Genomic DNA, 26,977 nt, shown 5'->3' with positions numbered 1-26,977 from the left:
GACACTGGGGTCAGGCTGCCACTTTGTTCTCCAGGATTTCAGCTTTCGTTAAAAAAAAAAAAGTGTTAGCCATTATATTTGCAATGAAAATCTTCAGAATGTGAACAGAGTATAACTGATCCCACGTTATCCCACAGAAAGCTTGAAAGTATCTCTCTGAGATTTATGAACAACTCCTGTCATTCCAGTGAGGAGATAATGAGATGCTAAATGATACTTTAAATGTCAACATTAATTATTTCACTGATGATGAAAGCATGAAAGAAAAGGAGGATAACATGGAGATCTGCTAAATCTACTACATTTTGACATTTGATTTTGCCATCCAGCTGTTGAAAGTAGTTGTGAGAATACCACTTTTGTTTTTTTTTAACTAGCAAATAAGGAGCAAAGTCAAAGGAGGCTAAGAGAGCCCAGCAGGGCATCAGAACCTCACTGAGAAGCCAAGGAGAGCGTGCATTATTATAGTTTGAACATTTGTATAATCTACAGTGAGTAGGGTGAGGTTAAGGCAATTGAGTGTCCTAAATATACCATGACATAGGATTCCCTGAATCTCTGCCCCTGCACCATGACCAGCACAGGCCCCACTTGGAGTGGCAGGGAATTTTCCTACCCTGACAGATACTTAGAGGTAGGAGAGTGGCATAGGGCTCTCTTCTCTTCCTTAGGAAAGTAATGGTGGGAATGGGATTAGGCCCCATCTCCCAGGAGACAACTAGGCTAGGGTGCATCTGCTTGGGAAGGGTGGGGAAGCCTGTTGGGGTAATGTTGTCACAGTCCTGTCAGAGCTATTGTTTCAGACTGTCTGCAGACTCAGGCAGACACTGCTGCTTGGTAACAGTCATTTCACATTGTCAAGCTTTTCTTCACAATCATGAGGGCTAGAAACTTACTTTTTTGAAATGAAAGATAAGATTCTGATATAATCAGATGACTCCAGGAGCAGGGGCTCTAAGCACAGGCCTCTCTAGTTCCTATGTCTTAAAAGCTAAAAGTGAGGGATTGCAACTGGAGCAAAGCTTATGCAATGCATAGAGCTTGGAAGAATTTCTCTTTTTTCCTCAGTTTGACCCCCTAAGTCAGGGGTTCTCAAACTGGGCATTGGGACCCCTAAGGGGGTAGCAAGGTTATTATATGGGGTCACGAGCTGTCAGCCTCCACCCCAAAGCCTCCAGCATTTATAATGGTGTTAAATATATAAACAAGTGTTTTTAATTTGCGGGTAGGGGGGTTGCACTCAGAGGCTTGCTCTGTGAAAGGGGTCACCAGTACAATAGTTTGAGAACCACTGCCCTAAGTGAAGATGGAAGGTGGGGGCTGAGTGAAGTAGGAGGGAGGGGAGTATAGTTGCATGAAGTGGCTGATGGAGAGACAACTGGAAAGCTGGATGAGGTGCCATGTCAGCCTGGTTGTAGGGGAGGGAATGAGTTTTAAGCAGAAGATTAGGGTGCCTAGAGCAGTAAGAGGTGACCTGAAAAGGGCAGATTGATAACTGGTGAACAAAGGAGTTAAGCTGGAAGCCCCAGGTGCTAATTGAGATACTGAAACAACAGAGGTCGCTTCTCTCCTGAATATCCCTGCTGAGGATATGCTTTCTGCCACCCTTATTCACACTGAGCAGTGCTCTACCCCACAAGTACCCCACTGATATCAGTGAGAGGATTTGAGGACTAAGATACTACCAACTGTAATGGGGCAGAATGAGACAGCCTCAGTGACTGAACACCAGTCTGAGATAGAACATCTCCAGCGTGTCCCTTAAAAAACCCTTGTATAGAAGAGGTTGGAGATCAAAAGGGAAACATAAGGCTCTGCCAAAACATCCCTACCTCCCCCTGCTGGTATTAGGCAGGGGTTGGTCTTTGATCCAGTCACCATCCCAACTGCCTTTTCAGAATGTGTCTGAAGTCATGCCCACTCAGAGCAGAGGAAATCTGACTGCCAGAGAGAGGAGACAGGCAGCCTTTCCAGCCACTTGAGCCATAAGTGGGGCAGGGTGGAGGAAAAAAGAGTGGTGTGGTATGACAGGAGTTTGAGAAGATTGTTGTTCACCCCTTTTAAAGGGAGGGTGCAAGCAGTGAGCTATGCCAAGGTACAACAGCTGAGGGTCTACTCCCTCATAAATGTAACAGACAAGCATGATTTCATCACATGGAAAACCCTGGAATTTCCTGGCTATCCCAATCAGTTTAAATATGTGTGAATTAACTGAATTATGAAATAGACGCGTTTTGAGTTTCCGGGTAATTTGGGGAGGAGGCAGGAACTAAATAATCCCAAACCCTCAAGTGCAAAAACTGTGTACAGGCCAGGCCTTATTCAAGAGCAAATAAACAATGCAAGTAGTTATGTTTTTATATTTTAAATCATGTAGTGTCTTTCCAAAATATTCTGGCAAGCTCCAAATCCACTTGCACATATAAAGTTTCAGGAACCTCAGTGCTGAGGTGAAGCATTAATAGGCTGCTTCACACGTCTTCAAAAAAGTAAATTTCCATATTCCTTATCTCAACGCACAGATTAAAGAAAAAATAAACGTGAGAGGGCGATGGAGGTGACCCCCCCGCCTTCCGGGGATTTTCTCTCGCTCATCTTTTGCACTTTCCCTCTGTGCTCCCGTGGGCTGGGCTCACCCCCAGCGATCAGAAAGGTGGGCTGGAGACTCCCCGCTCCTGCCGGGACACCCGCGGTCTAGGCGCTTTCTAGAGGGGAGCTGTGCGACCTGCCCCACCCCGTGTGTGCGCAGAGCCACGTGGCTACCCCGGGAGCCCCAGCGCCGGCAAGTCCGCCTGTCACGGGCTGCCGGGGGCCCGAATTACTTATCGCAACCCAGCGCAGGGGCCGCTGAGCCCGGGGCGGTGGCTCCTGACCGCGCAGCCCGACTCCGGCCCCGCTTTCACTGACGAGGGGGTGCCCAGGCACAGCCCCGCGGCTGGCGCCTCCTTCAGCCCGGGGCGCGGGGGTACAGTAGGGAGTCTCCCTAGAGGAGCCCAGCTACTGCTCCCGCGGGCCAGGCGGAGGCTGCTGCCGGGGAGACCTTCTAGCATCGCAAGTGGCGTCCTCCGCACGCCCCCCCCCCGGGCTCCCCCGCCAGCGCGCGGGGTCGGAGACGCACCGCTCCCGCGGAGGGAGCCATGATTATCCGGCGGTGCCAGAGCGAACCACGCCCTACGCCCAGCCCCGGGGGGGAGGGGCGGCTCTTCAACAACTGCTGCCCCCCGCCCCCGCATCGCCGCCGGGGCGGGCCCCAGGCCCCTTAGCGGGAGGGGCCCCGGTGTACGCGCTACCCCGCGAGCTAGAAACGCTCCCAGCTCCAGAGGAGCGGAACCCCCCGCCCCCCAACCTGCCGCTCCCCACCGTGCTCCCCCCTTATTATTTAATGAATGCACACAAACTTGCTGTGCCTGAGTAACTGACAAAGCTCTCTGACTGACGAGACGTTGTACCAATAGCAAGCAGGTTCCCCACCAAATCCTGCCCCCTGGACATCCCCTTGACCAATGACGTGATGGCAGTTATGGGGCGGGCACAGAGAGCGCCAACCAAACTGGAGCGCAGTGGTGGAAGAGCGCTATGACTGACGTAAGTCAACAAAGGTCACGTGCAGCGCTGGGGAGGCGGCGATTGGCTGGACGGACCCGGGCGGGCGGGGGGGCAAGGGGGTCACGGTGGCGGCGTGGGGTTCGCTGTGTGACACAATTACAACAACTTTGTGCAGCTGCTGGGGAAGTTTGTACAGGCAACAAATACACCCTGCGCGGGCGGGCGGGGGGACCCTGTCACCCCGACTCCACTCACCCCGCGCCGCCGGGGCCAGCAGCGCAGCAGCGATGTAAACACGGCTCCGCCGCCATCGCCGCCTGCAGCCGCCGCCGCAGCCTCCTCCTCTTCCTCCTCCCCCCGAGCCTCCAGCGCTGGGGCGCTCTTCCCCCTCCCTCCTCCTCCGAGCTGCGGGGCTTCCCCCCGCCTCCCTCCCCCTCCCTGCCGGCTGTTGTTGTTGTAATAAAAGTTGTGGTGTGTGTGTCGGGCGCCCCGCCCCGCCCGGCACTGGGGGGCGTTGGGGGCGCGCCGGGGGGGCGGTTGTGATTGTGAGTTAATTACGCTGCGTTTCCATGAAATCGTGCGGAGTGTCGCTCGCCGCCGCTGCCGCCGCCTCTGCTGCTCCTTTCGGTGATGAGGAAAAGAAAATGGCGGCGGGGAAAGCGAACGGCCAGAGCGAGGAGGACTTCGCCAGCCTGACAGCCGAGGAGCGAGCAGCCCTCTCCGGCCTCGACAGGTACCCGCGCCCCCCCCCCCCGCCTCCGGGTCCCGCCGCTCTCCCCTCCCCGCCGCGGCGCCCCGCTCGGGCAGGGCCAGGGCGCCCGTCTCCGTGCGGGGCTTGTGCGGGCTCCCGGCCGGCCGCGCTCTGTCAGCGAGCCCGTGCGGGGGCTTCTCCCTGACTAACGCTGCGCCTTGTGCTTCTCTCCCCCTCCCGCTCCCCCTCCGCAGCCGAGTCTTCGGGTTTCTGAGGCTTCATGAAGATGGCGCCAGAACGAAGGCCTTGCTGTTAAAGGTAAGAGGATGGGGGGAGGAGGGAGCCGAGCCAGCCCAGCCCCGCCACCCCTCCCCCCGAGCCTGCACGGCGTGTGTGTGCGCGTGGGCATGGGGTGGCACCGCCACAGCCCGGGGGGAAAGACGCGCTGGGGTACTGCGCTCCCCCCCGGCCTACGGGCTCGCCCCTCGCCTCTCTCCTGGGGCTCCGTGTGTGTTAGGAGCCCTCCCCCGCCCCGCCGGGCACATACAGCCCGGAGCTGCCCCCCGAGCGCACGTACAGCCCGGGCAGCGGGCACGGAGCGCGGCCTGCGGCTTCTCTCAGGCACTTTCTGGGGCTTGCTCAGCACTGGGACGGAAAGTGCCTGCGCGTCAGGCCGGAGTCTCCGGCTCTGGAGCAAGCGGCGAGGAGCGCGGGGTGGCCCGGGGGGGGGGGGTGTGAGGCGCTGCTGACGTTGGTTTCCCTCGGACCCTCCCTAGTGATTTTAACCCCGTTTGTATTGGGCTCAGGTTGCGCGCTCCCTGCCAAATCCCAGCCCCCGGGCCTGCGCCCCTCACCCCGCTGTTGGCTGGAGCGGCGGAAACGCGGCCTCTCGGGTTGGGATCGCTCTAGTGCGGGAGTTGTGTGTCGCTTCGGAGTCAGTCGCTAAGTGACTTGTTTGTTCGCTGGATCCAGCTGCCTCAAATGTGTAACTTGTAGCGGAGTGACTCCCCGGCTGCCCCGCTCCTGCGCTGCTCCCAGGGAATGGCACAGTCTAGCGCCTGCCTGGTCTTTATACGCACACGTTTGTTTCTGTGAAAAGTTGTTGGCCCTGTCATTTAGTTAAGTAATGGCTGCTCCTGTCGGCCCAAGATGGCCGGACAGGGAGGAGAAAGAGAAAGGGGAGGGGGGAGGTAAACAGGGAAATAAATAGTAGGAATGAATATATACATCGGCTGAAATGTGTAGCCCCCCACTGTGGTTAAGGCAAACTGTCTTGCGCATTGCAAGATTCTTCTCGTTGCTTTCCTAACATAGAATACAGCGTTTGCAGAGCTGGCATAATCCTTATCAACCTGTAGCACATTTAGCTCCCCATCCACAAGCTAGTGACAAAGGCTGTGCAGCTGGAATATCTGTCAGTTTGTATTTTAAGACTGAAAACAGGAGGAAAACATTTGTGTACAAAATAATTCGAACCCATTAATAGATAGCCCCGTTGCAGCAATAGATATTGAGCTATTTCATATTCCTCTGGTTTCTACTTCGGATTTAGTAGCTTTGCATTTGACACTTCTCTCATCCTATTGTGTCCATGCTGGATGCGAATATTTTTACATGAATATGTCCTTTCCATTATTCTTGTCTGATTTTGAAACCGTACTTCCAAGTGTGTTGAATTCAGTATTTTAGGCCTCAATATAGGGTAAATTTCTTTCTGGCATAATGGCAAAGCTTAATATTAGAATTTTTTCAAAAACATTTTTCTTTGAGCTTATGTTTTACAAAATAAGGTTTTGCTTGTTGCTTATGAGTTTAAAGTTATTTACAAACTTTTCAATATATCTATAAGATGGGAGCATGACATCAAATCACTTAAATCTTTATTTTAATTGACATCTAATATGTAGATGTTATAATAGGAACCTTTAAATAGTACTGAGAATCACTAGAAACTGACTTCGAGGTGGAGTTTGAGAACACTTTAAAAAAAAATTAGGATGTTTATGCTATTCCTTGCAGGTCTCTTGCAACTTCAGTACATTACCTTGTAGTTTGTGTTTTGTGAAATCAAGTAGTAAAGCAAATTCAGTTCTAACCGCTGAGATTTGATTCTTACCATCCTGTGTACTTGTATTTTAATTTAAATTGATGAATTTAATGTTTAGTGTTTATATGGCAATATGTCTGATACAATAATGTAATGTGGTATATTTTGTGACTTTTGAACCAGACTTCTACAAATGCATTAGATGTTACCCTTTTATTATGTGAACACATGCAGTCTGTAAAATTAATATAAATAGGCAAATATCCCAATCTTCTATCTGAATTTTCCTGGTAACATTTTCTGGCTCTGCATACTGGAAATACATAAGATGCAGGTTACCTTGTGAAATGATTTCTGACTAAAATTTGTCATTTAGAAATGACAAATCAAGAGGAGAATTTGGAGAGTAAAAGAATCAGAATGTTACTATTCAATACAAAGTATTTGGCAAGAAATTCATGCAAAAAAGTTTCGTTCTATTTACAAATTTAGCTTGTGTTACTTCAAGATTGTTTAAGTTACTGTCCTAGCATGATTCAAAGTTAATACAGTTTAAGATGCACTACTTATGCTCTGGTCACTTCTCGCATGTGAAGCTTACATATATACTCTTAGATCTCGCCCTGCACTGGGAGGGATTTAGGCTGGATGACGGAACAGGTCATCAACATTTGATATGTCACTTCTAGCAATAAAAAATTACCTAACAGCCATATATTTTGCTGTAACCTGCAATTCTGTTGTACTGTTCTTGGCGTTTGTGCATGAAAGAACAATAGCTAACAAAACTCCTAGACTCTCTAGTTATGAAATCCTATCTGCATAATTCAGAATTCACTAGCCAAAACATTAAGGACTCTGTTGTGCTGTTTACTCAGTCACACGTTGGGAGAAGCGTGGAGTCATACTGTTTCAGGAGGAGTTCAAGGAGGAATTGTCTTAGAGTATATCTACATTGCTTTTAAAAACCACAGCTGGCCCGTGCCAGCTAACTTGGGCTTGGGCCAAGGGGCTGTTTAATTGTGGTGTAGGTGTTCGGGCTCGCACTGGAATCCAGGTTCTAGGGACCCCTGTGAGGTGGGAGGTTCCCAGAGCACGGGCTGCAGAGCCCAAACTCTACACTGCAGTTAAACAGCCCCTTATTCTGAGTCAACTGGCACAGTCCAGCTGCGGGTGTCTAATTGCAGTGTAGACATACCCTTAGAGGCAGAATTCTTAGTGATGTTCCCATTCATAGAAGGTGGTTGCAATGTGACTACCCCTTCTGTGTCTGGCAAGATCTACAGGCTAGAGTGCGAAGAAGGTTAGGATCATGGTCCTCCTTATTTCTGATAGCTTCCCTGAGACTAAAAAAATTCTCAAAGGAAAGGGGGAAGACAGTCCTGTGTTCCACCTAGGAGGGAGTTTACTTCTTTCTCCCTCTGAGCACTTGCTGAGAATAAGGATTATAGTCTGACACTAGAGGTCCTGTCTTGTAAGGTGGTAATGCTCTGTAGGATGTGTCATTGTAGAATGAATTTCATTGGGTGCTGCCCTCACAGTTAACAAATCAGAATGGTGTGTATATTATAACATTGGACCCACACACCTTGTGTTGTGTGCATATTGAAAGTCTAGTCTAGAGAAGATGCATGTTATGTCACTGAACAATGTATTGCATGCATTATAGACTGGACAAAATTGGAACTTTGATGTATTACGTAATTGTGTATTTTGGCATTATTGTGTGGTGATATAAAACTGAAGAATCACTGTTTTCAAAACTTTCAACTTTAGTTTGCAACAATGAATCCTGAAAATATTAGTTTGGAAGGTGTGCTTTCAATCTCTGCGATTAGTATGGCTTTTTATGGGGAGAGCCTGGGCCATAGGATGGAAGGCTCTTGTATCCTAATTGAAATGCTGAGATCCTCGTTACTGGTGCACTGAAACCAGTTTTATAGGAAATATCTCTCAGCTGTTCACTAGAAGGTCAGACATGAAGGTGCAAAAGGCACTCTTTGGTATCTTGAGGTCTCCAGTAGTTTGAATACATCTGATACTTTCCTTCCTTTGTTCCTGCTTTTCTCGGGTAGCGATGGCTTAAAAAAATACTTGGAGGAGAAGGGAAGAGTTATAATATTGGAACTAGATTGCAAGGGGAGCCCTTCTTAATGTTCTTGTGGTATTTAGTCAAAGTTGACATTTATTCCTTGTGACAAACCTTCATTTAATAAAATGTAATTGTTTGGCTTTTCTATTAGAATTCTGCAGCTTATGTAATATATTAGGTTCAGGACTGTTACTAACTCCCCTATTCATTGAGTCTAATCAATTTGGAATATACTGTTCAAAATCAAACATGTTGTTATTTAAAGACAGGCAACTTTGAAGTCTGATTAAAAAAATAAAAGTAGTTTCATATACTACATCTGTGCTTCAGTCTCCTTCACAAGTTTTATACAATTTCTATTATGAAAGAGTTTGCATCTCCCCTGTTGTGAAGACGCCCCACGCAAACAGGGAAAATAATTAAGTAGCTATGTGCAGTGCTATCAAATGCACAAAACACAATATTCTTTCCCTGTGCTGATCTTTCCATTATTCTTATGTTAGGTGTTACTTGTAGCAGTGTGTTTACAAATATTTTACTGCCAGTGTGAATTAAGTTGACTGTATCCCTTTAATGCTGGCTGTCAATTTTTTGCTAACATATAATTCAGCATCCTTATTTTTAAATTATAGCAGAGTGCTTGAAAAGTAGTTAAGGAAAATATTTTAGTAGAAAAATCTAAGTGTAGTACAGTGACTTATTTTTGAGCCTTTTAAAAAATCCTTTGGATTAATTTGTTTTCACCGGAACAGAAGTGAAACATTTCCTTTAAAATAATTATACTGCTTGTCTAATATAATGGCAGTGCTGGGAGCAGGGGAACTTGGGTATTGGTACCATGAGACTTGTGTAAAAGTGCTCTAAAAAGGGGGTGGTGTAATCCATGTTCTGTAAATTATTACTGAGCTGTTGCTTCATAGATCACGTTAATAAATTCCAAATTTGCCTTATGTTTATTAAAATCAATTGTCTAACATGCTTATATGAATGTGGAGGAAGGTGAAGCAAGTTACAATTTTGCAAGCAGTACCATACCTGGAAACTTGAGTTGCTGGTCTTGTTTTGAAGTATCTTGAAGTAGAGCAGTTTGAAATAAAATCCTACAAAATTTCTTAGATATTGCAGGCGGGTGTATGGATTTCAGATTGGTTGGTTGTCTTTCTGTATTCCATGTCTGCTTGACCTTAAAGGCATAGATTTTTGAAAAAGCCCCAGTGGAAGAAATGGTTGAATACGTTCCATTATTCCTGGTTGTACAGTATTCTATTTTAAAACATTTTTTAAAAGTGTGTGTGTGTGTGTACACACTTTTACTTAAAGGGTGCAATATTCCTCTGTCATGTTTGTAGGTCTGATGCTTCATCTGTTACAAAATATTTACTTATTCAGCAAATCAGTGTTGTTAGCTCTCACGGTTTGTGCATGTTCAAAAAGTTTTAGTACTTGATGTAGCATAACTAGTGTTTGAATTTCAGCCAGTTTTCTTGTCATATATCAAGAGAGGCGTTATGGACATTAGTGTGGAATAATATAAATAAGATTCTTTAGCTCATTTTTGTAGCTTTCCAAATGTCATATGATATGAGTATTGCTGTTACAGTAGTGCCTAGAGACTGCGACAGATTTTGAGGGTGGGGGCATTGTGCTAGCTGTTATGCATATACTACTCCTGGGGGCATTCTGCGCCAAAAAATTAAATTCCGTGCACAATATTTTAGAATTCTGCAAATTTTATTTGTCAAAATAACACTACCAAAATAATTGAAACTGGTGTGATTATGTAACTTATTTAAAAATACCTGTCAGCAAGTATGTCTGAGCAGCGAGTTAAAGAAACCCCTAGGACAACTTGCTTCCTGTTTCTCTGCCACCTTCTACCCTCCGGAGCCCTCCCGGGGTGCCAGACACTCACACCCCTTCCCCTGATGCTGGGTCCTCGGCTTACACAGAGTTTCCTGTGCGCTGCTGCCTCTTTCCTTCGGGGCGTGCTGGGAACCTTCCAGATCCCGCCCCATGTCTTCTAATTGCGAGCTGGGCTCTGCCAGGTCCAGTGGCCCCTAGTAGTGGGCAACATCTCTGCAGCCCATTTCTGTGGGTGGCAGGGATGGTAATTCTGCATGCACAACATTAATTTCTGCAAAATTCTGCATTGCGCAGTGGCACAGAATTCCCCAAGGAGTAATATACATAATGCAGTACTTACCCTGAAATCTTTTTCTAAAAGAGATGCTCTGGTTCAAACAGGAATTATTTTGAGGAAGTTCTACAGCCTGTTATGCAGGCGGTCAGACTAGATCAGTGGTTCTGAAGCCGTGGACTGCTTCCTGCCCAATCAGCACATAGCTGTGTCCCGTGTGACCTCTTCAGGGCCATACAGGATGCGGGCCACATAACACAGAGAGCTGCATATACGGCCCACAATGGTAAATAGGTTGAGAATCACTCGACTAGATGATTATATTGGTATCTTCTGGCCTTAAAATCTATGAACATTTTACATTGAAAATAAATATGCCAGGCGAGGATAGTGGGAGGGGAAGAAATGGAAGTAGTATCATTTAACAGGTGGTGAGTTGAAGCACAGTGAGAGTAGGTAACTTTCCTGAGGTCACACAGGAAATGTGTGGCAAAGATGGAAATAAAACCCAGGTATGTTGAATTCCAGCCAAGTATCATAACCATAATGCTTCCTTCCTTTGAGCTGTGTATAGGTGTATTCATGATACTAATGGAGTCTGGCTTTTAAGGAGGAGAAATACAAAACAGTCCATGTAAAATCTCAAATATATTTCTGAAATTCTTAAATGTGCTATCTATCTATCTATCTAATCTCTCTCTCTCTATCTAAAAAAATAACCAAATGGTGCAGAGCTTGTCTATCTTCATCTTGGATGATGTTGTTAACTCACTTGTCTTTGCCATTTGTGGGTAAATGTGGTCACTTGACTCTCGTGAGCCTTTGTATGGTCCTCTTATTCCAGACTTGGAAGGGACCTCAGGAGGTCATCTAGTCCAACCCCCTGCTCAAAGCAGGACCAATCCCCAGATCCCTAAATGGTTCCCTCAAGGATTGAACTCACAACCCTGGATTTAGCAGGCTAGTGCTCAGACCACTGAGCTATCCCTCCCCCATTGATGTGAATTTGTTAGGCGTATTACTTTTCAGTAGCAAGGCTACAAATATGTGTTATGCATGTCTTCTGAAATGAGTGCTGATAGTATGGTCTTAAAAGTTCATTCATATATTCAGAATATGGCACTTATTAAATAGAAAATATTCTAGACGTGTGTAAAGACTTGTTGGGGTTATCCTTTGCATCCCTCTGCTTGTAAAGCCATTTGCTTTACTTAATCAGTTTTACAAAGATTGGGGGAAGCCATAAAAACAGATTTTTTTTTTTTCTTTCTTTCTACCGTGTTATGATTTTAAGGTCTGATATCTCAGGACCTTCCAGGACTATAAGCATGTGCTGTAACCCACTGGCAGTCTGTATCCCATAGGAAATTTACCCCATTGAAAAGGTTAAATTCCCATTTCCAGCCCTAAAAAATCACAAAGTATCCACTTTTAAACATTGGTTCATTGCTGATTGTTACTGGTCCTAGGCAACAAGTAGATGCAACTTTGGGAAATTCTGCAGTTGTGAGGCTGAAGGGAAGAGGAAATGCTTATCTGATAAAAAGAACAGGAGTACTTGTGGCACCTTAGAGACTAACAAATTTATTAGAGCATAAGCTTTCGTGGACTACAGCCCACTTCTTCGGATGCATACAGAGTGGAATAAATATTGAGGAGATATATATACACACATACAGAGAGCATAAACAGGTGGGAGTTGTCTTACCAACTCAGAGGCCAATTAAGTAAGAGAAAAAAAAACTTTTGAAGTGATAATCAAGCTAGCCCAGTACAGACAGTTTGATAAGAAGTGTGAGAATACTTACAAGGGGAGATAGATTCAATGTTTGTAATGGCTCAGCCATTCCCAGTCCTTATTCAATCCTGAGTTGATTGTGTCTAGTTTGCATATCAATTCCAACAAGAGACTGCTGAGCTGGAGTCTGGTTTTGAAGTTTTTCTGTTGTAATATAGCCACCCGCCGGTCTGTCATTGAATGACCAGACAGGTTAAAGTGTTCTCCTACTGGTTTTTGAGTATTATGATTCCTGATGTCAGATTTGTGTCCATTAATTCTTTTGCGTAGAGACTGTCCGGTTTGGCCATGTACATGGCAGAGGGGCGTTGCTGGCACATGATGGCATATATCACATTGGTAGATGTGCAGGTGAACGAATCCCTGATGGTATGGCTGATGTGATTAGGTCCTATGATGGTGTCACTTGAATAGATATGTGGACAGAGTTGGCATCGGGCTTTGTTACAAGGATAGGTTCCTGGGTCAGTGGTTTTGTTCAGTGATGTGTGGTTGCTGGTGAGTATTTGCTTTAGGTTGGGGGGTTGTCTATAAGCGAGGACAGGTCTGTCTCCCAAGATCTGTGAGAGTAAAGGATCATCTTTCAGGATAGGTTGTAGATCTCTGATGATGCGCTGGAGAGGTTTAAGTTGGGGGCTGAAGATAGATTGTGAATAGTTTTAAAACAACCATTTTATTTTTAACAGACTTGGGGCATTACACTAAGTGCTGATGAGATGAATTAGTGGATAGAGGACAGGTGAGGCTATCAAAGGTGTTAAAGTTGTTGAACCAGGTGATACCTTTTTCTCTCTTTTTGAAAATGTTAATGGCCTACCATTATCACATGGATTCATACTCACAGTACACCTCTACCCCGATAAAACACGACCCAATATAACACGAATTCTGATATAACGCGGTAAAGCAGTGCTCTGGGGGAGGGGGGGGGGCGGCTGTGCACTCCGGTGGATCAAAGCAAGTTCGATATAACGCGGTTTCACCTATAATGCAGTAAGATTTTTTTGGCTCCGGAGGACAGCGTTGTATCAAAGTAGTGGTGTATTTATCCCCCATATATTGTATCTGCATGGTTCCTATCCCCTCCTACCCTTCAAATGTTGATTTTGTTTCTTCTCTAAACTACAATGAATATTACCCTTTCTTTTGTTTAGGTTCTGGAATTGTGGTGTTTTGATTAGAAAAATTGGAATATCATGGCTAATTTCTTACTTTAAATAATATTTAAATGACACTTGCTCAGTGAATCTTGGCGTGCTGCTAGTGTTTTTCAGGCAGCCAGCTAGTCAAATGATCCAAAGGAGAAACTTTTATAAATGTAGATTAATAGTACCCTCCTAATTAGCAGAATACTCATTTGTATCTTTTAGAATAATTGAAATACTGTCCTTGGTTCCATGTGTGCAGCCCGAAGAAGGGTGGTGGGGTTGTATCGGTGTCACACTAAGCGCATAAATTGGCCTGCAGAATCTTTACTGTTACGCAAAAAGAACAGGAGTACTTGTGGCACCTTAGAGACTAACAAATTTATTAGAGCATAAGCTTTCGTGGACTACAGCCCACTTCTTCGGATGCATATAGAATGGAACATATATTAAGGAGATATATATACACACATACAGAGAGCATAAACAGGTGGGAGTTGTCTTACCAACTCTGAGAGGCCAATTAATTAAGAGAAAAAAAACTTTTGAAGTGATAATCAAGATAGCCCAGTACAGACAGTTTGATAAGAAGTGTGAGAATACTTACAAGGGGAGATAGATTCAATGTTTGTAATTGTTTACTGTTACGGTAAGAGAGAGGTGCTGTACTCTGAGCCCAGTTTTACTTCGTAGGCCTCAGACGTTTGGGGTGGTGGGAGGAAGTATATAATTTTTTATTTTTTTTTACATAAAAGGAACAAACAGTCTAGAACTAGACACAATAAAGAAGGAGCAATGCAATGTCATTTTAAAATCAGTTTTTGAATAGAGGCCTTAACCTAGAAAATTTTGGAGGATCATTCTGCTTGAAGATTTAAATATATCAAGTATTTGTTTAAAGCCCTATCAACAGTTGTTACTTTTATCTGAGACTTTAAGTTTTATGCCTTTAAAATCAAGTATGTCTCCATAGTGGACTGATGTTTTTTATATTGGATACTATTTTCTCTCTTTAGAGGGAATGGTATAAGAACATCTCCACTTACAAACAGGCTACTAAATTAATGAACAGGAAAAGCCCCTAAGCATACTTTGGGGTGTTAAACAATATTCTTGCACTGATAATAGTGCACAACATTCTCTGTTCTCACTTTTTGCATTAGTGAATAACAGAACTGTTTTGACACAAGAATTTTAAAGAAAAATATTTAATCTTGTATTTATAATTAATTCTGTAACAAGATCATAGGGGACATCTTGTGCATTCAATATGTGGAATTAAGAGCTAGTGTATATAGTTGTAAGAGAAATGACTTGGTTTTTATGAACTGATATGTCTAGAATGATGTGTATCAGCATTTTCGTTTTCTTTATGGTCATATGTTAAGAACTATTGTTGAAGTGGCTCTGCATATAAGACCAAATGCCTTCTCCAAGAACTTTGTTTGCAGGACTAAATCACTATCCAAAATAAGTTTAATATTCTGTTCTAGATCAAATTAAACAGTGAATAAATTTTTCATGGAATTTCAGATAGTATTTTGGGAATTGAGGTGCTCTTTAGGTTTTTAAAATATTGTTTAAAATTTGTCAAAAGATGCATAATGGCATCCACTATAGAAACACTAGACCTTTTCTGTAGTCATGTAGACCTGCATCTTTTAAACTGAAAAAGTTAGTGAAGATGGTTACTAAAAGCTCTATATTTTATAGTCTGTCAGGCTTGAAAAGCTCACTTGCCCAAGAATTTGTATCACCTTAGTGAGTTGGGACTAATGAGCAGTGCTTCTGGCTCACTTCCCTCTGAAGGCAGGGGACAAGCCTGGGAACACAAGCTGTCCAGGTGCTGCTGCACATTGAAGAGGAGTGCCACTGACCTTTTTTATGGACGAGAAGTGGGAACTGGGATATTTGGGCTGTCTTGGGAGGCATGGGAGAGATGCAGCGCCTGAGCAAGTTGGCGGGGTGAAGGGGGAGGAGGGAGAGTGTACAGCAAAAGGTGCCAGAATGACTTTCAGTACAGACTCCTCAGTGTGTCTCTTGTGTATTTGCCCATGTTTCATACTGCTGTGGAGAAGAACTGGCTCTAGAGGGGAAGGAACACACATGGAAGGGCCTAAGCTGAATGCAGCGTGGCCTGCATTTGGAGCTACTGTTAGCTGAACCTAGGCCTCCCTCTGCTTTGTGGGAAGGAAGAGGAGAGTGGATGGAGTCTCTCTGCCTTCCAGGAAGGAATTGGGGGAGAAGATCCTACTGAGGAGAGGAAGAAATCCCCCTGTGAGAGGTATCAACAGACAAGAGAGGCTGAAATGGAGTTATTTTGCGAAATGGATGGGGAGGGGGGTGTCATAGGGAGGGGAAGAAAGCATGGAAGAGATTGGTGCTGTACACCTTTACAGGTTGCTGGCCTCCTGCCTTCTTGCTGTCTGAGTTAGTTAACTTGCCTGCAGTGTTGTTCCCTACCTCAGTAGGTGCATTGGCAAGATTAATAAGAACAAAGTATACATACATAACAAGATTAGGAGGGGCAGAAGAAAAGATGGCTGGGAGATAGTGGAGTTGTGTGTGGAACACCACGAAGGGGGAGGTAGGGAAGTCATTAATTTTGCCCTGGACCCTATAAATCCTGAATATAGCATGGCTGATGTCATTTTTCTCCTGCCCCTGAAGCAAGAGAGCAAGCCTAAGAGCAGAGCAACTGAGGGACAACTGCTCTTAAGAGGAAAGGATGGAGGCAAAATAAAGCAGGCTAAATGCTGCTGCTGTTTTTTAAGAGTGAAGTTAGAGCAGAGCAGCTCAGGTGTTGCTGCCCTTTCTTCTGGATGGAAGGGAAAGCCAAGGAAAAGAAAATGTCAGACTCTTTTGTTAAACTTGGAGGGTGGGGGAAGGTCAATATAGGGGTTTAGGTGGTTATGATATGAGGTGGGTGAAAGAGGAAAGGATTGAGTAGATTTTAAATGTGCAATTGGGATTTTTATAGGGGAGAAGGAAGGAGAGCCAGAAAATACAGTGGAATAGATTAATAGGTGGAAAACAGATCACAATGGAGAAGCGGGGGAGGAGAGAAGGAAAACTGAATACCACACACACAGCAATGCTGAAAGATGCCACATGATCTGTAATAGGACAGAAAAGAAGAGGAAAGAAATTATAACAGTACAACAGTTAGCTATATTTGTTGAAGATTTGTTAAATAGAAGTGCCCCAATTAAATATATTAAATATAGAAAAGAATAAACCGTATGCAGCTTCTGTTCTTAATATTTCATGGTTTTGGGCTTTGGTATGAAAGGAGTCATCTAGGTATTTTTCATCTGTATATTAGGCTGTCCTCAGACTTATGAGGGTTGGAAATATTTCAAGCATGAAACTTTGTATTTCTGAAACCTTAATGTTTGAATGTTGAATTTCCCAAAGGAAAGGGAATATAAGATTGATAAAGAGGAGCTACTCACGTTTTAAAGGTGACTTGCAAAGGAGAGTAAAAAATTAGATTTCAGTCCTTTTGTGCTACATTATGATGCACAAAGCCTGACATTTTTAAAAAATTGCTTGTTTTTATAAGTTCAAGTCTTTGCGTTACAAGAGTGAATAAAGGAAAAAAATGCATATAATTTTACACTTGTAAGTTTCTGAAAAATTCCTGCATAAGAAGCTGATGTTGAAATTTGGTTGTCAGAGTGAAGGTTACTGTCCTGCCATGAATTCAAAACGGATTAAGAGAAGTCAGCAGGAATAAGTTACCTATTCTTTAAAAGTTGCTTTAAGAATCTGAAATCCAAGAAATTGTATATGTACAAACATCAAACACTGGACACTAGAAATTTATGTGTAAACCGACCTCCTCTGAGGTCTTAAACAGAACCCCCACAATGCACCTTTGGTATAGTAGTGCACAATTTTTAGTCAGATGGCTATAGGTCTGGTGAAATTAGTCTGGGGGGGAAAGGGAGAGAAGTGTACCAAAACTTGGGTCATAATGAAAGCCTAGTCCTTATCTTAAGTACAGAGGTGACCTGACAGAGGAGGTTAATAGTAAAAATTTGAATGCTTATTTTGCTTAGTCATGGGTAGTAGGGATTGTGAGGAACTTCAGGAAGCTCTGACACCTTCATAATGTAACGGCCGCAATGATACTGGATTGCATAATTAGACTATCAGAATCCATAAGTAAAAGTGGCAGGCACAAGTAAGGATATGTTCAACCTTAAAAGGGCCACTTAAAAAATAACTTTCAGGTACTAAACATGTCAGACGACAAAAACTAGCAGGGGACTTGAAGTTGACACTGTCCCTTTTTACACTTTGCATTTCTTGCTTCCAGTGCAGACAACCAAGATCTTCCAGGGAAAGCCCAGGTGTGACAGACTGAGCTGTATTCACTCTATCCTCATCTTTCTGATAGCAAAGCCAGAGAAACCCTGCCCCCAATACATTGGGATTTACTACTTTTGGGGAATCCCCATAACAGATAAGTAGGAATTTTCCAGCACTGAGAAACCACAGCTATTGTAGGGTGTGAGTAAGCCAATGTACAGACTCACCAGCTAGGGAAAGAAAAATAAATCCCACCTATAGGACATTTCACATCCTTTTCTCGGGGCTTGCTTTTTTTTTTTCTTTTTCTTTTTTTCCCCTTAAAAACAACTCAAAACCAGAACACATCAAATTCAGACTAGTGGGTAATAATTACCTGAGGCCTTTCCAGCTTCAACCAGTTGGGAGGAGAGAGGACATACCCTTACCTATTGCAATGGTTTTCAGCCCTTTCTTTTTTTTTTTTTTTCCATGTGCGGACCAGTAAAACATGGCAGTATGGACCCTTTTCAAAATCTTAGACATAGTCTGCAGACCCCCAGGATCTGCGGACCACAGGTTGAAAATCACTGCCCTATCACAACCTCTTTTGCACTGGGGAGAGATGCCTCTCACCTGGCCCTGAGCTCCCGCGGCAAGAGAGGGCTGCGGGGAGTCCGTTCTCTCTCTCTCCCCACTGCAGCTCGCACCCAAATCCTCTGCCCCAGTCCTGAGCCCCCTCCTGAACCCCTCATCCCTGGCCTCACCCCAGAGACTTCACCCCGAGCCGGAGCCCTCATGCCCTGCACCCAACCCTCTGCTCCAGCCCAGAGCCCCCTCCTGGACCCTGAACCCCTCATCCCCAGCCCACCCCAGTCTGCACCCCCAGCCAGAACCCTCATTTCCCCCCCGACCTCAACCCTCTGCCCTAGCCCTGAGCTCCCATCCCCAGCCAGAGCACTCACCCCGCACCCCAATGCTCTGCCTCAGCCCTGATCCCCCTCTCACACTCTGAACCCCTCGGCCCTACCCCCACCACATGAATTTTGTTGTGCGCACCAATATGTGCACATAACAAAATTCATTCTGCACATGGACGTAAAAAATTAGCGGGAACACTGCTCATAACTTCCCCTTGCCTCTATACCCTCTACAGCATACCATCCCGTGTTGCCCAATTCCCTATGTCCTGTTACCCCCTTTGCCAAACACTGCTCAACTACTTAGGATTTTCTTATACGGTAAAAAAATTAACTTTTACAAAGCAGTTTCTATAGCAGGGGTAGGCAACCTATGGCACGCGTGCCAAATGCGGCACATGAGCTGATTTTCAGTGGCATTCACGCTGCCTGGGTCCTGGCCACCGGTCCGGGGGGCTTTGCATTTTAATTTAATTTTAAATGAAGCTTCTTAAACATTTTAAAAACCTTATTTACTTTACATACAACAATACTTCAGTTATATATTATAGACTTATAGAAAGAGACCTTCTAAAATCGATAAAATGTATTACTGGAACGCGAAACCTTAAATTAGAGTGACTAAATGAAGACTCGGCACACCACTTCTGAAAGGTTGCCGACCCCTGTTCTGTAGGTTAGTTAAATTACAGGTAAAGTTGATCAGACATACTACTTCACCTGTCTTTTTAGAAGAAGAATCCTAAATGATTTTTTTTTTTTAAATGTAACCCATTTAAAAATCAAGGAAATTTAAATTGAGGTGCCCAAAGAAGACATGATAGTACAGTTCAGGCACTGGATTGGGACTCAGATCTCTTGTGTTGGGCAATGTACTTAATCTTTGTTTCTTACTTCCACTTTGGAAAATGGGATACTTCTTTTTTCTTAACCTTTATATGTCATATGTAGTTAGTTTGTAAATTCTTCTGTGTAATGACTGCTTCTTCCTCTGTGTGCGTACTGTACCTGGTGCTGTGGGGCCTTGATCATGGCTGTAGCCTCTAATTGTTTTTGTGATACAAATTATAAGGTTTGATTTTTTTTTTTAGCACAAATAACTCCCCCATGCTTTCTGAAATACACGTAATCATTGGTGAGGTCACCCAGACAACCTTAAATCTGGCCTCATAATGTAATCCAGAAACCAAGACAGTCTTATATCTGTCAATCACCCATTCATCTCAAATGACCACAAAAACTATATAATATTGAACTTATTATGCATTGATTGCATAGACTATAGCTGTGGTTATGACCAAATACTCTCCATAGAAAAGCACATTGTTAAAATGATGTCTTTTAAGGGAAGTAGTGTATTGAGTGCTATTATTTGTTACCATTCACAAAGGGCTTATCTGTCACCAATTATATAAGTGTTACAAATACTGTATCTAAAATTCCTAGATCAGGATCATGGAAAAATTACTTGAGGGGGAAAATAATCTGTATTGATAAAGCATCAGGCTTAACAGACAACCACATTTGTAGCTTTTCTAAAATATGTTCTACAATCTAAAAATGTCCACCTGCAAAACTGTATGGTATCTTGTCATATCTAAAAATTACAACACAGTATGGTGGAGTACAAGGCCAGAGTTAGTTGTTTGACCGTATCTGTAGTTTGCTGTAATTCAGAGTACTTGGAGTTTTTTTTATTTAAAAGTGGAAACTTAAATTTTAATTTCCTGCTTTTTAGAGCTTGAGCTTTACAAAAATTCACAGTTCTTAAATGCTTTTCTAAAACATTGCTGCTGTGCCTGCTCAGTTTTTAACTACAAGCTAATGAGGGGTTTGTTTTTTTTTTTTTTTCAGTTTTCAAAGTATACTGGAAAAAGCACTAGGAAACTAACTGCCCTGGTATAATCCTGCAGTGTGAATAGGATCAGATGCATGATGTGATAAATTTTTCCATCTTTAATGTTAGTAAATAATAGTTTAAAAATGATGTAGCAGTTATTTATGCAATTTTATCCTTAGTTTACTAAATACATACATTTTTAGAGTAAAATGTGAATTAACATTCAGTTTATAGAAAGAAATGGATACTTTTCTTTCTATAAACTGGATTAGGTCAGGCTCCAGTGTTTAGGTTACCCCTCCTTCTACACACGCTAATTTTTTTTAAATATGAGGGTTTCTAAATATTTAGGTGAATCTTTTGGCTCCCAATGTAATGATGACAAAGTAGAGTAATAATTGAAATACCTCATCACCATAATACAACTAAGCAATTTCTGTTTCTCATATTTTGGCATTTTGGAGGTTAACTACTCTTTTTCCATTAGACCCCTTCGCCTTACACTGAGTCTTTAACAAATTTTTGCTGCCATAGGTGAAGAAGTAGCTCCCATGGTTTTCTGCAACTCAGCAGTTGCTGAAAAGGAGGGATCTGGAGTATGGTTGAGTTTCTGAGAAAAGGAAGCAGTCCCATTGCTGCATGACAGTGGGAGGTGGCAGTGTATGAGGTTGCACTCCAGGTACCGTAATGACAGTTGCTAAGTGAGGGTTGATCTGAGGTGGTGTAGTTAATATTATTCACACACTTCCTTTTGGAGTGGCTGGGTAATAGCAATTAGGTGAGGAGTTCTGTAGGTTCTTACTCCCCTAGATTTGTGTAAAGCTAGAATCCTAACCTCGCCACCAAGTTCATTGATCCATTCTCCAAGTAGTATTCTTTCACTTGAGCTGAGGTAGGATTGCAGGGGCCTTTAATTTCTGTACCTAACTGTGGTTGTCTTTCATGCAGCAGTCATCACGCGTGAACTGTGGATCATAGATTCAAATGTAGTGAAGGGAATGGAGCAAAAAAAGTAGGCATAAATTGGTTTCAAACAGTAGGTGTTACCTGTAATATTGCTAGCCTTTTTATTCTCCTTCCTTCACAGGTGAGAATTTATTAATATGGCAAGTAAATATTTCACAAGGACCTAATGAAGACAACTGACTATTGAAATAATGTTTTTTGCCTTTTAAAAATACAGGCCTATTTAGATGCCTGCAATGCTCCTCAAAAGTGTTTTACCAGAAACTTGTAAACACACTCTCCCTATTCTGTAAACATTTAGTGTTTTTTCATTTACATCACACCTACATGCACTTCAGAATGGCTGTCTGTATTTTCATATTAATTCTTGATCTGTTCCTTATTTTTTAAAATAGTTTTACAAATTAACCTTTTACAAAACTTAAAAGATTTTTGGCTCAAAATTTATAAAACATTAGTCCAGTAAAAATGTTTCTTCACTTATTTAAACTCGAAAGAAAACAGTTTTAAAACTAACATTCCCCTGCAGTGATATGAAACAAGTGTCAAGCATGTTTTTAAAATTTAAATATTGTCTGTAGACTTTCTGGAAGTGTTGTCAGCAGTAAAAAGTCTGGGTTCAATTTTCTAGTGTGTTTTTTTTTTTATTTTTTTTTTTAAAGCTCTAATATTGACTGGAGTCCCCACGCAGAAACCTGGGAAACTATATATGCATAATCCTGCACATTCTTCATGGGCAATACTTCCTCACTTGCAAACACTGAGTACAGGGGTTAAAACAGAGAACTTTATTGGTGCGGGGAAGAGGAGAGGCAACAGAATAAATTTAGGATAACTAACAATAAATTAACATTCTATGAGGGAAGACAGCCCCGTTCTACCTCCCTGGGTGTCTTAGCAGTAGGTACAACTCAGTCCTCTAACCGTTGAGAGTAGTGTATGTTTTCTGGCAACTTCCTTCCTCCCTAGCTTTCTACACACAATTAGTAGAGCCCTGCAAATCGGTGGATATCCACTTCATATCCACAGATAGTGGATCGGATGCAGCTACAACCGCACAGGGCACTACTCACTGGTGGCACGGGCAACCCAGGGGGGCACAGAGCACTTGAGGCCGGCAGCCAGTGGTTGGGGCTGGATGGCAGGTCGGAGTTAAGGCTGTCCGGCACCCGCTTGCTGCACCACTTCCTGTCCAGCAGCTTGGGCCCCTCGGACAGCGCAGGTGTCCCCACCATGGCCCAGCCTGGCAGCACTGGCTGTGCTCCCAGTCCTGGGCCTGGCGAGCCGGCTCCTGGGCAGCAGGGCCCGCTCTCGGCCAAGGAGATTGAAGCGGGCGAGAGCCCGGCACCCCACCCCTCCGCCCCACTGTGATGCAGCACACAGCTGCTGCCGTGTGCCGTTGCTCGCGAGTCCCTGGGGGCAGCATGCAATGCCCCTTCCCCCTTCCACGCTGACCCTTCTCCTTGAGACCCACCCTTACCCCCAGTCCCTATCCTCGTGCTGCTCCTTCCTCCCCCTGTTGCTAGCCATTGTGAAGCAGCTTGCTGCTGCAGTTGTGGATGTGGTTATAGGTTAAAGATGGCTAGCAGTTTGCAGGTTGGTCCTGGCAGATGCAGATCCACGTTTTTTTTTTTTTTTTTTGGAGTTTTTTTTTTTTTTGTATGCGCACAGGGCTCTAACAATTAGCTGTCCTAGGTTGGAGAAAGGTGAGGATTATAGCAGTCTGCTGCTGCCTGGGCTGCTCTGGGGGCTCTACTATTTGATTGCAGCTTAAATTGCAGAGTAGGGAGGCTCGCACCAGAGTTCGTTAGGTAGGCTGCTGCTCTTTGTGGCTTTGACCTAAGCTGCCTATCTCTGCCTCGGAGCTGCTGCTCTGTTCTATCCATTGCCTCAAAGCTACTACCACTCTGTGGTGTCCACTGATTTGTAGTAATCTGCTCATTTCCTAAAGAGGGGTCAGTGGTATCTAGGACCTCTAACAGACTCCTCACGGCCAGAGAGGCACTTCTCCTACCTTCTGCTGGCTTCTTTTCACTCTTCTAGCCCTGTCCAGGTTCCCTTACCTAACTGTACTTGACTGCAGTCTTGGTCAGGGTGACCCCAGGCACAATTGGTGTGGAGTGCTTGCATCTTTCTCCCAGCAATATTCATTGCATATTATTTCCATTAAAATCAAAACTTGCATATATTTAATCCAAATGCCCCAAACATCACAGAACACTGAAGCACACAGATTGAGGCCTTGCCCATTCAATCAATTTCCCTTGCTCTCCAACAGATGCTGGCAGACAGCTCCCTGTCAGTAGAGCCCCTCCCATCTCCAGTTCTTAAGTAACTCTGTGGGTACGTCTTCACTTACCGGAGGGTCCGGCGGCAGGCAATCGATGTTCTGGGATCGATTTATCGCGTCTGGTTTAGACGCGATAAATCGATCCCGGAAGTGCTCGCCGTCGACACAGGTACTCCAGCTCGGCGAGAGGAGTACACGGCATCGACGGGGGAGCCTCCCTGCCACGTCTGGACCCATGGTAAGTTCGGACTAAGGTACTTCGAATTCAGCTACGTTATTAACGTAGCTGAATTTGCGTACCTTAGTCCGAAGTGGGGGGTTAGTGGGGACCAGGCCTGTGTCGCTCTTCTTCCATTTCACCAACAGGTGAGAGTAGTGAGCTCCCTTCTCTTTAAGGCTTCAGGCCACATCACTTGCGTCTCTAAGATGTTACCTGTAAACATAAAGAAATTCATAGTAAACAAATATTTAAGTTAATAGTATCCCTTTTAATGGTCTGCTAACCTTGAAGCTACAACTTCTGTTTGAACATTAAGTGAAAACATTTGACTGTTATGCAAACTCTGACAATGAGAGCAAGTATCATTAATAGTACATTAGTACCAACTACAATTAAGAAATCTTCAGGACTTTCAGATAATGTGACCAGGTGGTCTGTCTCAGCGTCAAATGTATTGGAGGTCACATTATTTGTTACTAGTTGCCCCATTTTCAGTGTGTGTGGGGTGGGAGGGGATGGGACGACTGATTGGCCAACATTTATTAGGGGTGGAGCTAAGGGCCTATGAAGTTTGCTCCAGCTCTGAGGGATTTATTCCAGTCTGGGAACTCAGTCTAAATAGAAGCATGCTCTTGTATGTGTTATGGAGCAGTCACTGGAATTTTTTGTAATATAAATTAAAAATATGTTATCTAAATCTCTACCTTCCAAAATTTGTATTTGGTCCAATATATTATATTTATATAGGAACATTTCATTTTTTACAACACTGATTTTATGGTGTTCCCTGTGACATTTTTAAAATTGGGGTTTATATTTGTCACGGAGTTTGGGGGAGATAAGGCCCCGCACCCCTGGCTTCCTGCGATTCACCATGACTCTCAGCCAGACAGTAAAACAGAAGGTTTATTTAGACGACAGGAACACAGTCCAAGACAGGTCTTGCAGATACAGACAACAGGACCCTCTCAGTCAGGTCCATCTTGGCGGAGGAGGGGCAGGGAGACCAGAGCCCCATCTGGGCTCCTCTCCCATTTCCCAGCTTGCTCCAAACTGAAACTCTCCAGCCCCTCCTCTCCTTTTGTCTCTTTCCCAGGCCAGGAGGTCATCTGATCTTTGTTCTCCAGCACCTTCAGTTGGCACCTTTGCAAGGGAGGGGCCCAGGCCATCAGTTGCCAGGAGACAGCATCACACTAGCCCCCTAGGGCTCTGCAACAATCACACACCCCTAGACACTCAAGAAATGCCTATGGGAAACTGAGGCACCCACACAGCACTCAGAGAAAACATTAAGAACATTCCCACTTCGTCACAATTTGTACTTCGCAAAGAAGAATAAGAGGTGGTTAGAAGTATATAAACTAAATTCGCAATGCAGCAGAAAGCTAATTGGGTATTCCTACTCACCCATTTATAAGGATAAAGAGGGAATTTGAAACAAAATAAATGCATAACAGTGAGCATTTAATATGGAATTTGAAGCTGTAGGATAATTGAGGCTGGTAGCTTAGTTTTTAGAAAGGATTAGACATTCATTTAAAAGTAACAGTAACTGCAGTTATATTAGCTAAAATAAAATTGATAAAGGATATCAGTCTTTGTACTTCAGAGTATAATTTGATCATCTCCTAGAGCCACAAAGACCCCTCAGTTTATAGTATTCCATGGTTAGGGACACACATTAGTTATTAGAGATCTTAGGCATTTGCTATTGCCAGACTAGACCTGGGTTCACTGTTCTCCATCAATTCCTGTGGTATGCTTTCATGGTTCTCTGTGGCTCCCTACCTTTTGTAAATTGTCCACTCCAATCCCCCCAAATATCAAGCTTGGCACATGGTTTTTCTGTTGTTCATTATCTTCACTGGATACCTCTTACAAAGATTATTTGTTGGTATGTTAGAGAATACAAAGATATAATTGGCCATTGCAAAATTTTGATTTTTGAAGAGAAACTCTATGTAAAAATTCAAAGTCTTAAAATTTGACATCTTAAAGAAGCCTTTGATTTGTATCTCAGAAAATGAAATGAGCGCCAGAGGCCTCTCTGTAAATACTACTACTTTTATTTTCTCATTCCACTATTTTTGGCAGATAGTTTCCGAATTTTGAAATGCCAAATGAAAACTTCTGTTCAACATCTTTAGAAGGAAGTATTTTCATGTGTTAATATGCTTTGGTGAGCTACTCAGTGTTGCAGTAGTCAAAGCTAGTTTGTATTTGGTTGGTCGTGTGAAGTTTCAGTTCGCTCCTCAGGTATTTTACCTGTCACCATTAGTATATTTTTTTTATAAGCAGTGAGGAGAAGAAACCTAAAGTATGGTGATGTATAGCATTGATTTACTTTTGCCCTTTCTAACTTTCAATAGGCTTAAATGTTTTTAAAACTGTTTTTAATATAAAATAATACAAGGAACTACTTTAAACTTGTTTTAAATCTAGAACAAATTGTTATGGCCAGAACACAAGCTTCTGAAATAATGTGTGCAACAGAAACATAAATCCTCAATTTTAGTGGTGTTAATTGTTGCTGCAACAGTCTGCATTTTTTGGTGCACTGCTTTTGGATGCTGCTTAGTTGTGTGGCTTATCTAAAGACCCCTTTTCAGTCTTTATTATATTCACGTTCTTTGTAAGCTGACTTTTCATTACTGATCTCAGTTTAAGGATAACTTCTTTTTTGGAAGTTAAATACACTGCTCTGGAGGTTCTATTCTACTTCACTTGTTTAATATCACATACACCATGTGTTGTTTTTATCCTGAAAAGCACAAAATCTTAGGAAATGGATGGCTGGGATGGGGTGGCAGAAGAAATGTGGCTAGGCCTCCTGGGCCCTTGACTACCTCTTTTAAATGTTACTTGGTGGCTTTCATCCCAAGATGTGCACATCTTGATTTGAATTTTGACTTAATGATTGTAAACTTGATGTAAATGCTTGTCCTTCCTACCTGTGTATTTCTCAAAATGCTTTCACCGTTTATGTGTG

The 26,977-nt window shown here is 43.5% G+C and overlaps 1 protein-coding gene across 7 annotated transcripts in view; it reads left to right on the top strand.

Moving 5' to 3' along the window:
• The first annotated feature begins 3,679 nt into the window (after positions 1-3,679).
• KDM6A (lysine demethylase 6A) overlaps positions 3,680-26,977 on the top strand; it is a 306,138-nt gene continuing 282,840 nt past the window's right edge. For 3 of the 7 annotated variants that reach the window (XM_034753963.1, XM_034753945.1, XM_034753952.1), the window contains exons 1-2: positions 3,681-4,279; positions 4,492-4,555. In XM_034753963.1, coding sequence (XP_034609854.1) covers positions 4,116-4,279; positions 4,492-4,555 — 228 coding nt within the window. In that variant the 5' untranslated portion in view covers positions 3,681-4,115. Of the gene's footprint in view, positions 4,280-4,491; positions 4,556-26,977 lie in introns of all 7 variants that reach the window. The other 4 variants (XM_034753936.1, XM_034753925.1, XM_034753982.1 and 1 more) reach the window with 2 other exon arrangements.

This window comes from Trachemys scripta, chromosome 1 (genome assembly GCF_013100865.1).
Source record: "Trachemys scripta elegans isolate TJP31775 chromosome 1, CAS_Tse_1.0, whole genome shotgun sequence".
In the NCBI taxonomy this organism is placed as follows: domain Eukaryota; kingdom Metazoa; phylum Chordata; order Testudines; family Emydidae; genus Trachemys; species Trachemys scripta.
Note: the sequence above shows the minus strand (reverse complement) of the source record. Positions and strands in the feature narration are given on the sequence as shown.